The 13,863-nt window shown below is 38.3% G+C and overlaps 1 protein-coding gene across 1 annotated transcript in view; it reads left to right on the forward strand.

Annotated features, from left to right (window-relative positions):
* Positions 1 to 13,863, forward strand: part of LOC143181224 (uncharacterized) — a 38,891-nt gene that overhangs the window by 15,705 nt on the left and 9,323 nt on the right. The window contains exons 2-4 of the mRNA XM_076381558.1: positions 11,353 to 11,460; positions 11,665 to 11,829; positions 12,369 to 12,466. Coding sequence (XP_076237673.1) covers positions 11,353 to 11,460; positions 11,665 to 11,829; positions 12,369 to 12,466 — 371 coding nt within the window. The remainder of the gene's footprint in view (positions 1 to 11,352; positions 11,461 to 11,664; positions 11,830 to 12,368; positions 12,467 to 13,863) is intronic.

Consider the following 13,863-nt stretch of genomic DNA (forward strand, 5'->3'; position numbering starts at 1 on the left):
TCTTTTCGCGCTACTATTAATACTCGAATAAGATTTCCATTGATAAAACTCTAACAGGCCGCTAACTTGTTAGTCAAACATACAATAATGATGGGAAGATACATGTGCTCGTCATCAAGCATGATACAAATTTGCACCATATCTCTAGGATCTATCTAATACTGCAGATATTTTTTTTATAGAAATTACGTATGTATATATTCTCACTGAGATCGTAAATAATAGAAACATTTTCAATTGACTTCTTTCGAATGTTTTAACTTCGTGACTGAGAAGTTTATGAAATCAGTTTGCAATGTGAATTTCAATATATTTCTGGAATACATGTTTTACCAATTCTGTATTGAATATTAAACGTGCGTCATATGTTATTTATTTTGAATTAGCATAGTACAGATTTCCTCTTAGATACGTGCGTTCAATCCACGTATCACTCTCTGCCCACGCGTTCAATCTTGTTCCATTGTTCCCTAGAACAAAACCGCTCGTTGTTTAATATTATAACTACGATAGGTTGGCTCCATCCCTTTGCAGTCAATGTAAATTACAGGTGCGCATCTGGGTCGTAAAGTTACAAAAACGATAGAGCATTGTGCAAAACCTTATCGGAAGATACATATTTCTAATGAATCAAATTTTTTGAGTTTTAAATATGGAACTTTTAAAATATTCAAATATTCAAATATTCAAATATTCAAATATAAAAATATTCAAATATACAAATCTCTAAAAATTGGAATATTCAACTTTTTAATTTTAAAATTCTTAAATTTCTTCATCTAATTTTCCAAAGTATAGTGTCATTTCAACGTGATAAAGTTGAACAAAATACTAAAATGTACAGAAACGAAGCAGATTCAAAAATAAAAGTTATTTCATCGCGAGTGGTCTCGGTATTCATTCTTATTATATTACTGTCGTTTAAATATTTTGTTTGAAAGCAAGCTCACGGTGTACAATGACAGAAATTAATTATTGTAACTTGTAAGTCGTTGGAACAGAGGCGTGCGATTCAGGAAGCTCGAGAAAAATAGCAGAAGCAGTTTTCTCACGAGAGAAATGAGAATTGCACAGTTGCAACAAACTTCATCCTGTTTGCCTTTAAACGGTCGTTAAGATGTCGTTATAAAGGATGTTATTCGATGCAATGCTTCAGACTGGAAGAACTTTAACAACTTCAGGAAAATGCTAATATCCTTAAAAACTGGAATCGACAAAACAAACAAATTCCGCTATAAAATGTTTTATCTATGCTCACGTTTTCACACGTGTTTGAAATACGATCCATGCAAGAATTTCTGTGAAATGTTTTATACACTAATGGAAAAACATTGTTAACTCAATTCTCAAATATACATGTTTTTATTCCTTCTGTGTATCATGATCCACATTCGTATTAGATACTCTTAATAAAAGCTGCTGCAAAAATATTTCATATTATGGAATTTAAAAAATACGCAGAATTTGTTATCCTATTTATCTTCACCAGGTAAAATTTTCTCAGCTTGCTCGTTAAAAGTATCACTCGGGAAACATATGTATACGTACATATATACCTTTTTTTCCATGATAATTGCCTGGTGCAGATGGTTGCACAATCCATTGTCAGAAGCCTAAATTCACGACCCAGGGGAAATGTGCACACGGTGCAACGATTATTATTATATTTAAACACACATTCAATTGCTCAGTGCGTGCGAATACGTGATGCAACTCGTAATACTGCAATCGACGAACAATATCGTGGATCGCGATTGCAAAATTCAGTCTGCTGGAATGCCAATACCACCGACTACCGTCTGATTCAGAGTATTCAGACTCAAACAAATATCTGAACACGTAATCCGTCGTGTCGATTATTTTTCGATTCGCGTAATGAAATTGACGTTGGTCGTAATTAAATGTGTCTGTGCACGTAATATATTCATGCGATTAGATTAATTCGTTTGCGAATACAATAAACGGAGGTTGCAGTAATTGACACGGAAAACGAGTTATCGATATTATGTAACTGTCCGCGGACCAGCTGATAGCGCAACACGCGTGCAACCACACGCCTTCGCGCTTAGCAATTAGGGGCATTTAAGAAAGGGGCTCTAATAGGCAGAAGAGGACCATTAAATATCCTTACGCGTCCTTATTAAATGATCCCATGGCTGTGTACTAACAGGAACAGTTGCGTCACTGCGACCAATTTTTGTCAGTACGATTACTTGGGTCACTGACACTGCGTTCCACCCAGGTGGCGGCTAATTGCAATCACGTTAACTCGAGTGCAAAGTGTTTTGCTCGCGGTTTTCAGGCGAAACGAGAATTTAACACTAGAAATTTAATTACTAACGCGAAACAGGCTGAAATTAATATTTGAACGTGTAGATGCAGAACGCGATTAGTGTCTTTGTTCTCCCATCGTATTCACTTTCTTTGTATAGGGTGATTCAAAATAAGTGAGCATGAAATTTAAATTTATTTTTTAATTAAATATGTTTCTCTTATGTTTGAAGAAAAATCATTAGAATAACATGCAGAAAAATTATTACAGATATTTAGTAAGAAGTTTTCCGTGTTTCGAAAAGAATGAAACTTTATTGTCGGAAAGGAATTCGAGGTAGGCATTCCCAGACGCTGGTGAAAGTGAAGCGACCTTAGAGACCGATCGTATCGCTCCAATCGATTCACAGCTAGGGATTCACATCGTACCTCGACTATCCCTCGAAAGCACTGACACTGGAGAGCAGTCGTTCCTCCTCGGCCTAGATCGATCCAGGAATCCCTGGGATACGGTTCAGTAGCTTGCACGAGAGATGAATCGTCGTGAGAGCAATTTTCGCGCATGCTGGCAGATTATGTTACCGATCTTTGTCTTTGTCATCGGTTACATTCGACGTGATCTTTCGTGATCGATCATATCATAAATTATGAATGTTTGAGTCAGGTGGGTCTCAATGGGAAACGAAATTTTTAAGGTAGATTTTTGGTAGAATATTATTAGACTGATTAAATGAAATTTACTTTAATTGACATTAGTTTTTATGTCGGCTTTCAGCTGGCTGAAAGCTTCAAGAGCACTAATATTAAAACATATTCGTAGCCTTGTAATACATGTTATCACTGAGGAGTCACAAATGCAGTTATCACTGTTTTCAAGACGCCATTGGGTTGACATACACTAAGCCTGAGTAATGTAAAATATACTCAAGGTAATGTACCATTAAATAGACTGTCCACTTCGATAAATGGACGATCACTACGTAAACCACTGACGAATGCATCGAGTGTAAAGCCTGTTAGACACCTTGTATCCGTTAGTCAACGAGTCGTATGCACGTAAGGATTCATAGCTATCTTTCATTTCAAATACAAACTCTGTGGACACCTATCGGATGAGGTCACTTAACGATCTAGAAAATTGCATCTCACATCCTGCATCGATTTCCTTTCTCATAGATTATTCAAGAGGTGAATTCCATTGGTAATACATATCGTGTCGTAACTTTATAATTATTTCCACGCAATTATTGCGAGCAGCGAAACTCGTTAATTGGAATCGTTTCTTTGTTAGTATCGACGCCTCCGTACGAAACGAATAAGTAGAAAGAGAGTGTCTCTAGACGGGCTGGCCCAGGGACGAAGGTCAAGCACATTTATGCCTTGGCACTGGATTCACCGTTAATAATGGCATCGTTGATGCATGCTGTATCCACTGCAAACATGCGTTACGTAATCCACACGGATGGAGCCAGTTTACTGGTACCTCTGTGTCCGTGCGTACACGTGCCATTTTACGATCTTTGTGACCCATAATGAACTAATTGTAGACTTAGGGTTACGAAGCATTTGTTTACTTGTCATTTTTCGTTGTGCTGCGCCGTGGAAGGAATATTCAAATAATACAAATTTACAAAATTTCAATTTAAAAAGTTTAAAAATTTTTAAATTTTCAAACTCATGAAATTTCAAATTTTTAAATCTTCAAATTTATGAAATTTCAAATTTTTAAATCTTTAAATTTTCAATTAAAATTTCAAAATTTTGAAGTACTTAATTTTTCAAATATTTATAGTTTTTGGTTTTTAAATCTTCAAATTCACACGCTCAAATGTACAAATTGTCATACTTTCGAATATTCAAATCTTCTAATTAAATCCTTTGAAAAGGTAAGATATACGGAGCACCTATAATTGTGTACTTATCTTACTAATCTAGAGTAACGAGTAATTCCTATTCGATTAGGAGGAACCTATTCAGACAATTGCCTGACGATTCCCATAGTGGACCATCTTTGCTCAAGAGTTGCAGGAAGTTAACAGAACGTAAAACACGCTTCTCAACAAATGATTGTAATTTTAACATGCAGAGAGAGGTAGCAACTTTACTTGAACTAAATTCAAATACAATTATACCTGTTGAGAGGAAGTTGAAGGGAAATTGGGATGCGGTTAGAGTCATTTCTAGTTTCCATGTTTCTGCTCAACTCGGCACAAGTAAACAGAATCGCTTAGTTTCCTGCATTTTACGTCCTCTCATCACGTTGACATTTCTCACACTGAACATATACTTCTACAATAAAGGAAGAAAGTACTTCGTTTCTCATGAAAAAACGCTATAAATGACCTCGATGTTTTAATTTTTATTATACCAGAGGCATGTATTATCGCACTCATGTACAGAAATAAAAAAGGCCGAAATTAAAAGTTTGTTGAACTGTAACAGTCGGTTATGGTCGATAAAGCACGTTTAGTTTGAGTCCCGACAGTTGGATGCATAAATAAACGCGTATTTTATATTGTTGGTGACAAAAAAAATCTATAGTAGTTACTGTTCAGAGTAGAGATAAATTGTCGTCGTTAAGGGGAGTCACAAATAAAAATACAATGAATTCGTAACCGCGGAAATTTCATTTTCTCTACTATGATCTGTTATATCTCTACCATTAAAATAAAATCGTACGTGCTTGTAATTCTATGGATGTGCTTTGTAATCTTTTAGATCAATGGAGATGCAATTAACGCGATGAATTTATCAAAATTACAGAACTTCAGTGACCCAAATTCGTTTCCTGGTGTCAGATTTCTTTCTTTCAGTTTTTATGCTTAATTTTTTTTCAGTTCTCCTCGTTTCAATGCAGAGAGTAAAAATGTGTAGAATCTCATTATCTGAGTTCCGTACATAATTTTTCATGAATGAATTTATGGGTTACTATAAGTTCCTCTGATCGAGTTAATCACTGAAGCCTGCCCCTGACTCTGGCCTTGAACTTTATCCACTTGGGTTTGAGGAACTCCAAGAGAACCTCAGGTTGAAAACTCCTACTTTAGTGGGTAATGGATACTATGGATTTTTCTATCGATTTCACAATTTGGACCATATTTCTCCTTATTCTCTCATAAACTTGAAAAATCACAAAGTGAGTAAGGTAATCTAGGTTGCACTGTACATTTAAATGATAAATGGTTTGTTATGCACTGCAAGTGCAGTAGCAATTTAACCAATACTAGGCTTAGAAGGTAACAGAGAATCTAGTAGTACTAGATTTTTGATATAGATAGTAATTTCCTTGAAACTCTAATTTCTAGCTCTAAATCTCTAAATGTAGGAACACCTCTAAATTATTATTTTCTAAAATTCTATAACATTTCTAAAGAAAAGCTCTCTCTCTAAACCTAAATTCCTCACTTATAAACATTATAACTTCCAACTGCGTCTCAATTATTCTGAATCCTTTCTACTCAAGAATCCACATCTCTTCGATACGTCTCACTTACATCTCTTCGATATATCATAGATATAACAGCAATAAATGTTCACCAGCATTACACTAATAACCAACGTCCTACCGTGTCTCCCTAACCGCCAGCAAGACTAATAGAAAATGAGCCCACACCGAATGAATACTGTACATGGAACGAATCCAAATGTAATATCGAATTCTCCTCGCCCGCTACCGACTGCAAGTCGAAGTTAATTAGCAGCCTGTAAGAGGATGCATTAACGAGCGATATTGAATGCTAATTTCTGTATCGCCCGCCGTTAGCTGATATCTATAATCTACTGATCATCAATTATATTTCCACTCGTTAGTCTGATGGCCGTGCACAGCGGCGCTATTTATCGTCGTACGCCCACGCTGCTCCCGAGACGAAACGAAATAGCATGTTTAAACGTTCTCGAACGCGGCTAGGGTCGGCTGCCGTGCACCGTTAACGTCAGAGCTCTGCCAGGGGTTCGCGTAGCTGCAGGTTCGCTAATCTAATCGCCGCGGCGAGCAGGTTTTACGCTTTTCTCCTCGCAGACGGGGCCTCTAATCGCGAAACGATTGCTCCAACGAGCAAACGCGAGCAGAAGAAGCGGATGCCCGCGTACCGGTTCGCGAAATAATTTCCATTTAAATCGTCGTTAATTCGCGCCTCCTCGCAAGAACGACTTGTTGCTCCGTACCGTTCTCTTTGCGTCTACTGTACGCGTCGCTCGATACATATTCAACGCGAATCGCATGAATTTCTATGGCGTTTTTTTACGGTGAAAGAAAATGGGGAGATGAATTAGTTGATCATTTCCAGGTGTCTGTTGACATGCGAGTGGGAATTCAGGCTGGGAAAAGTTGCAGTGGCACTATTTCCAGGGAAAATAAGGTGGAGTGTAATTGGGGAAATGTTGGCAGTGGTTGTTAAGGAAACTGGAATGAGATCCATTCTTAGTAGTGAAAATTACGGTTTTAATTGGACTTTCTTTATATTTTATTCTGAATTTTTTTGTATTTGTAGACTACAGTAATTAGTAAGCAGGATTACAGAAATGGGACTTAATAGAGGTTTTGTTACACTGTATAAATATTATGACATGCTTTTTAGGTTGGTTGTTTTGCATACGTTTTTGCATATTACATTCTGTGGTTTTAGCGTATTTAAATTTTCCGTAAATGCAGAAATATCCATAATATAGTTATCTCACGTTGTTTCACTTAGCGACTAATTTTTCAATACCATTTTTACAAAAATTGGACAAATTTTAAGGAGAAAATGAAATGATAACATTTCTTTAGTACCTTTAATATTTTTGTAGTTATAATACAGTTACTAAAGTATGATGTGCCATGTGTAAATTTCGATGCACAGTGATTTTTAAATCGAAATATTCCTACTAGTAGCTCTGTTTAATATTAGATAACAGTGATCTACTATTCTTGAAATTCGATTGGAAACAACTATCCTCTACTCTTGAAGTTCAATACTAGCGATCCTCTACTCTTGAAATTCGATAGCAATTATCTAGTGCTCTTGAAATTCCATTTCATCAGACTATTTCTCTCAAAATTCCCAATCACCAGTCTCTCTGGCATTTCCAATTTACAAAAAAATGATGCCCGTTATTCGCAATTCGCGTTGCACCGCGAATATGTGACGCTGCATGTTTTCGAACACGTCATACCTGATTCGCACCGAATGGCGCATAAATTTCTTTCGTATAATCAAGAATTTCCGTGGATGGTGCAATCTAGCGCATTTACATGTATTACCGTTACCAAAACCCGAGTTAGCGGATGAAACGAATAAATTGTAAACGATGTGAATCAGACACGAAACGAGTTTACGTTCTGCCCGATAAGAGCTGTGTAACTAGAATGAAACATTGCGCAAACGGTGCTAATCGTGAATCGATGACGTCAAATCGTTAATCGTCCACATCGAGATATCTCCCGTATATCCTCGATTTTTTGTAAATTAAAAATGTCGTATTAAAACACCTGATTTATTTCAAGCAATTCAAATGTAATTATACAGGATGGTCTACTTAAGTAAGGTCACCTAAATATCTCTTTTTCTAATCGTGATGATACAAAAAATATTTTACATGCAGTTTGTATGACATGGAGGGACCAATATAGTATAAGGAATGTGTTTTTTCAAAGCCTCAAATAAAATAGTTTTAAATCAAATATTTGTTATATCATCAGAATTGGAATAGATATGTCAGTGGTATTATTTAAGTGAGCCACCCTCTATGTTTTTAAGGGTAGTGTTCACAGTAAATAACCTCGCCCAAATTCATATACAAGAAGTACAACACGTCACAGGCAGAAGTTAGCATAGTATATTACACAGAAGTCTGCGCTCATATCACAGCTTTCGAGCTTACCCAAACACGAAAGTACCTTCCTTTCGTTATGCATTCCGTTTAACAACTCCCTCGCGTCCACTGCGATCCTCTCAGACCTCTCCACCCCCTCAACACGGTCCCACAATCGACCACGTGTCGCCACAGTCAACTGGAATCGATCGAGAAATCGGAAGGGAGTCTCGAACGCATTTCCTTCGGACACTTTGATGTCCGCCATGTGTCAAAGCATAAAGAGTAATGTAAATCCGAAGTTGTTGTTAGAGTCAGGAAATGCAATTTTCCTGCGAAAGGTCGAGTGGGAAGCCATCGAGAGTCATGAAACGGCGCAGATGTAACGGAAAGATAAAAAGCAGCGTTGAATATTCCTCTTAAAGCCGGCACATCGAGGCAAATCAAAGAGAGAGATCTCTATCGAAGTAAGCTGAACTCGTTAACGCGAAAAGGAGGATATCAAAGTCGTCGCGACTCTGCTCTCTTCGTGGCACCGAAAACTGGAAAGATGTCTAGGAGGTCGAGGAGGAGAGCCTTTCTACCGGAAAATAGAAGCGTCTGGTCTCGCTGTTTGCTTTCTTGCCCTCGAGCCGCTTCAGGACCTCGAGAAGCGCGACTGGAATCGTCGGGGCGCGTGAAGCTGAGGTCCAATTAACGACCGTGGAATTTTTCCAGAAGCAGCGTGGAAAAGCAATTAGCACCGTAATTGCACGCAGTGTTAATTTTTCTAATTCGCATAATTTATCGCGCTGGTCGTTCGACACGAGCGATTTCTCCACGTGACCTGAATTCTTCGGAAGAATCGCAGGCGGAGTGGTCAAGTTGTTCGGACAAAAATGCAATTTGTCACGGCGCCATGCTCGCGTGAATCGCGCACTTGCACGCACTGGGCAAAATCGAGAAACTGGGCCATCCAGACGGTGAACACGCACCGGTTGCGAGCTGATTTAATATTCCTTCCGCCTCGTCGTTTCCTGGGACTTGAAGCAGTGGCGTGGATAAGGTTGCTCTGAGGTGTGGGTAGTTTGGGACAAGAATAGAAGTTTTTGGAATAGGTTGAAGTCATTCAGAGTAGGCGTTTTTAATGTGGGAGGTTTTAGGTTGACTGGACTGGCGTAAATGCATGACCGAGAATAAAAATAGCTTTTTTTAAACAATCGATGATACACTATTATTTAAAAAAGTAAATTCAGAAAATTCACCTCCATTTTTATTTATATATTAATAGTTCCACTTACTGTCATTGATAAAGGATCACTGTACAGGAACAAAAATTTTTAAATGGGAGTCAAAAAGTATTATAAAAATAATTCCATACGAAATTTATCTCATTGCGCTATTACCAATCCCCCACTTGTTGTCACATTCAAATATCAGAATCTCTGTGTTCATCCCACACGTCGGGAACATTGACGATAAATACTCGCCCACAAGGAAGATGCTCGCAGTAGGAATTTAACGAGGCAGCCTACAAAAGGTACCGATACACCTAGATCCATGGGGGTTCTGAGTCCCTAGACGTCAACATCCCTTTTAATAAACGCTCGTTTCTCGTGCATCGATACGAATCATCGACACCCACGTCTCGTCGACAGTATAAACCGCTCATCCATCTTGCTCAAAACGGAACCCATGTCACGTCTCCCTTCGTTTTTTCGCTTCTAGTCACCGTCATAGCGCGATGGAACTTTTACACAGGGTATTTGATGACAGGTGTCAGAAATTTTAAGGGACTACACTCTGAAATGAGACGAAAAGTAGGGTAACTAAAATGCGTTTGTGTCTTCGTTTCAGAGTTGTTAGTTACTGAGATAACGCTTATAATTCGCGTGAAATGTGTCTGACTTGGAACTCAGTCTACTGCCTATACATATGTACTAGTCAGGGCAGACATAGTGAAGTCAGTATAATCAGTCACGAGTCAGACACAGCACAGTCAGTAGAAAAACTCACGAGTCAGACATCGTAAAATCAGCAAAAACAGTCGTGACCCAGACACAGTGAAGTCCCTAGAATAAAATTCTAAGTCAGGCACAGCAAAATCAGTAGAATAAGAGTTCCAAGTCAGACACACTTCATGCAACTTTCTAAATGCCTTTTCAACAATTATTAATAATTTTGAAATGAAACCTAAAACGCAATTTCGTTATACTCGATTTTAATCCTATTTTGACATGCTAAATCACCTCTTAAAATTTCTAACACCTGTTATCGAACACTCTGTATGTCAAAACACCTTGATCTATATAACTCCCAGAGAAATATCACTGAACGTCCAATATATCTTTCAGAGTTTCGCCAGAAAGTCAGCTTTTCATTCGGAGTAATTAATTACATCTGCGTTTCGATTGTCACGTTGAGTTCTATTGAACGACCCGGTTGACACGTGGAATGTGACAATTACTGCTCTAGCGAGGGTGGATAGGAGATTTGCTCACAGTTGAATGAGCGAGAGACGTCGGTTCACGGGTCGTTTGGATGGTAGGATGGAGACCCGTGAAATTGCGGTTTCCAGTTGTCCGAGCTGGAGAACGAGTAGAGGCGCGGGATCATACTCTGAGAGGATAAAGGGTATTGTCTCCCTCGTTATCTGTCGTTCTTTTGCGTGGTGCAGTGCACTCTGTCGCGGGCCGCTCCTGTATTGCGTAATGAGATCAGGAAGGAACTATCGCTCCGAAAATTTGCCACGCCTGAGGGAACACGATCAGTCGCTGCGCACGCTATCGCGACCTCGAAACGCTTCCTGATTGACGTTGTTCGACAGTCTTTATGGCTTCTACGTGGCTCGCGTGGAGGATTCTTTTATCTTGGCGAGAGTATTGACGAATTGGGAGAAGGAAATGATGTGTCTTTTTTTGGGAATTTGTAATATGTTCGTGGATAGAATTTTATTTCTTTCTTAGGTTTTATTTTGAAGCACTGAGAAGTAAACGATACAGTACTAGAGTTTACTGTATATAGATTAATATGGTGTTGCTTGAAAATTTGAGACTTATAATATTTGAAAATTTAAATATTTGAATGTTTGGATATTTAGATATTTGAATATTTGAATATTTGAATATTTGAATATTTGAGTATTTGAAAATTTGAAAATTTGAATATTTGAATATTTGAATATTTGCATATTCGAATATTTGAATATTTGAATATCTGAATATCTAAATATTTGAATAAAATATTTGAATAAAATAAACTTCAAACATGTGAAACTAAACAAGTATTTTTATTTTATTGTTACAGCCGGTTCAGCGGCAGAAAAAGGATACTTTGGTCCATGGAGACAATGCAAACTCCTGCTGTACGGTCGAGAACGATGCGGCCAAGGGGTTTCCAGGTTTCAACCAGTGTGTGAGTTCATTTTAAATATTCCTAGATGTTCGAGCACTGAACAAATCCTCCAATATTTAATTAGAGTAGAGACAGAGATTTTATTAGAAATAAGCATCTACCGTTATTAAAGCTTCGCGTGGGAAAATAAAATAAGGGATGTTAATTATAGTCACCCTAGAATTAACAGCGAAATGAATTTTTCCCTTTGTTATCTGTGCGTAGTGGCTGTGTGGGTGGCAGGATTAGCTGCCGCTACCGCCTCTGCTCTTTTGGCGATCCTAGTCGGTATTGCTGTGCTGCAGCTGGCGATGGCTTCCTCGGCGAAACGAGTTATAATCTCGTACAGCACTGCTCTGATAGGGAAAGTGGCCCTTGCTACACTTGCGAGTAAGTATGTTCATGAATATTATACCCTGCGTTATTCTATGACGATGGATTTGTCCTCGGTTGATGATATTCAAATTTAATTATAAAATTCTTAAATGGAGGTCACAGTGATCCTTCACATATTAATTCTTTGCTGAATAATAGCTAGTACCGATTGATAGTACAAGTCGACAGTAATAAACTGTCCTCGATGTCCGGGGAAGCAAGACGCGTGAGAATTCCAGAGCGCAGTTCAGGCGGAGACATCCTGCGCCTGGATACTCTGAAAGTTTTGCAATCTGTCGAGCACGATAGAATTACCAACCTCTTGGCTACTTAGTGGCCTACTTATCTTTAGTCGAAGAATCGAATGTCTGCGGTGGATCCTGTTGCGTTAAGCGATACTGTCTAATCTTATGGAATCAAACAGGATCACTGTGGTTTACCACGTTAGCGAATTTTAAATTGATATTCCTGCTTCTTCTGGAAATCAAAGAGAAAAGTTTATCTTTGCTTTTTATTTATTATTCTACTGACTATTTTTTTTTTCTTTATTCCAGCGTCACTGGCTATCGTAGCAGCAAGCTTGTTCGCCCTGCAGACTGATGACAGAGCCAGCAGTTTCGTTGTCACAAGAGGGGAAGCCTTCTACATGCAGGTGAACCTTATCACACGATTTCACTTTTTAGACTTTGAGATTTCACTCAGTTTCTACTAACTGTTCAACCGATGTGAAACTTTAGTGTAGAATGTATTATATTTTTTAAGAGCGTCTGTGATAAATAGCTTTTGAATTGCAGAGTAGTAGCAACCTATTACTGATTATACTCTCTATTAATTCTACTACTAGTTCTACTGTCTACCAATGTTACTACTAATTCTACTATCTCAGTATCTATTACTAATTTTACTTTGCTGCTACTCTGAAATTTCAAATATCCTGAAATCATCAAGTGTCCTAACACAAAATAGTCTCTTTCAAAACTTCACTCACGCGACACGTCGATATATCATACAAGGACATTCTCTGTTCCAATTTTCACTAAATTATAACACGTCTATTAGTTTCATCTGTCAGACTCCTTCATTATCACACCACACTTAAGGAAGGAAACTCTTACAGAAACTTTCCTCCCACTTCCTTTTAATTCTTGACGAACCCTCACCGTTACCTCTTATCGACGAGACGGTTCAGAACCTGTTGCTCCCTCATCTCGCGGAAGAGAAACCGTTGCACGTGTCCAGCTTTGCACACATACTCGTCTAGAACTTCTGAGATACTTCCAGCCTTGGCCACTTGGGCACAATTTATCTTGATAATTTCCTGACGAAGCGGTCTTCGTCGAGGCCAGATGTTGCGCCTTCGTCGACAAATTCAGCTAAGTTCCACGGCTTCTTCGAACAGATGCTACCCTCGAGTCGACTTCACAGTTACACGAGATACAGCTGATTTTGCTTCTTATGAGATTCCACGGTGACTCGGGGCGAGAGTTTGCGAGATGTCGAAGAACATCCTGAGATCGTTTGCTCCGTAATGGGCTGCTGGCAGCGGTTACTTGAGTATTAAGTGTACTTGTGGAGGAGAAAGATTTCGATGTCTTGGATAGTTGAGCACGTGGAACTACTCTGTTCGTGATATCTCAGATTCTTGAATGTGGAGGGGATTACAGCAGTTACTGTTATAGTCTCATAACATGGTAGGAGCTATGAACTTATAGGGGCTGAGTGTCAGCCTGCTGAAATCGATTCACGTGTCGTCAAATTTGTAGCTGTCTTATGGGAGTGAAGCTGGAGGGCATTAGAAATAAGTGCAAGGAAGAAAGTAAAGCTGGAATTAACGTTTACTTCTTACGAACTTACAAAAAGAGATCAATACTAGGGTATAGGTATCTTGATTAACTATTTAAAGTGCTAGTGTGTCATAGATCAATAATCACTTGTCACTGTTCTATTAACTGGAAGATTGATCTATGATTTATGACTTATTGATCTATCAATAATGATCTTAAAAAATATTAAATTCGTGAAATTTATTATACTTCCTATTCTCAATAA

Source organism: Calliopsis andreniformis, chromosome 6 (genome assembly GCF_051401765.1).
Source record: "Calliopsis andreniformis isolate RMS-2024a chromosome 6, iyCalAndr_principal, whole genome shotgun sequence".
Classification (NCBI taxonomy): Eukaryota; Metazoa; Arthropoda; class Insecta; order Hymenoptera; family Andrenidae; genus Calliopsis; species Calliopsis andreniformis.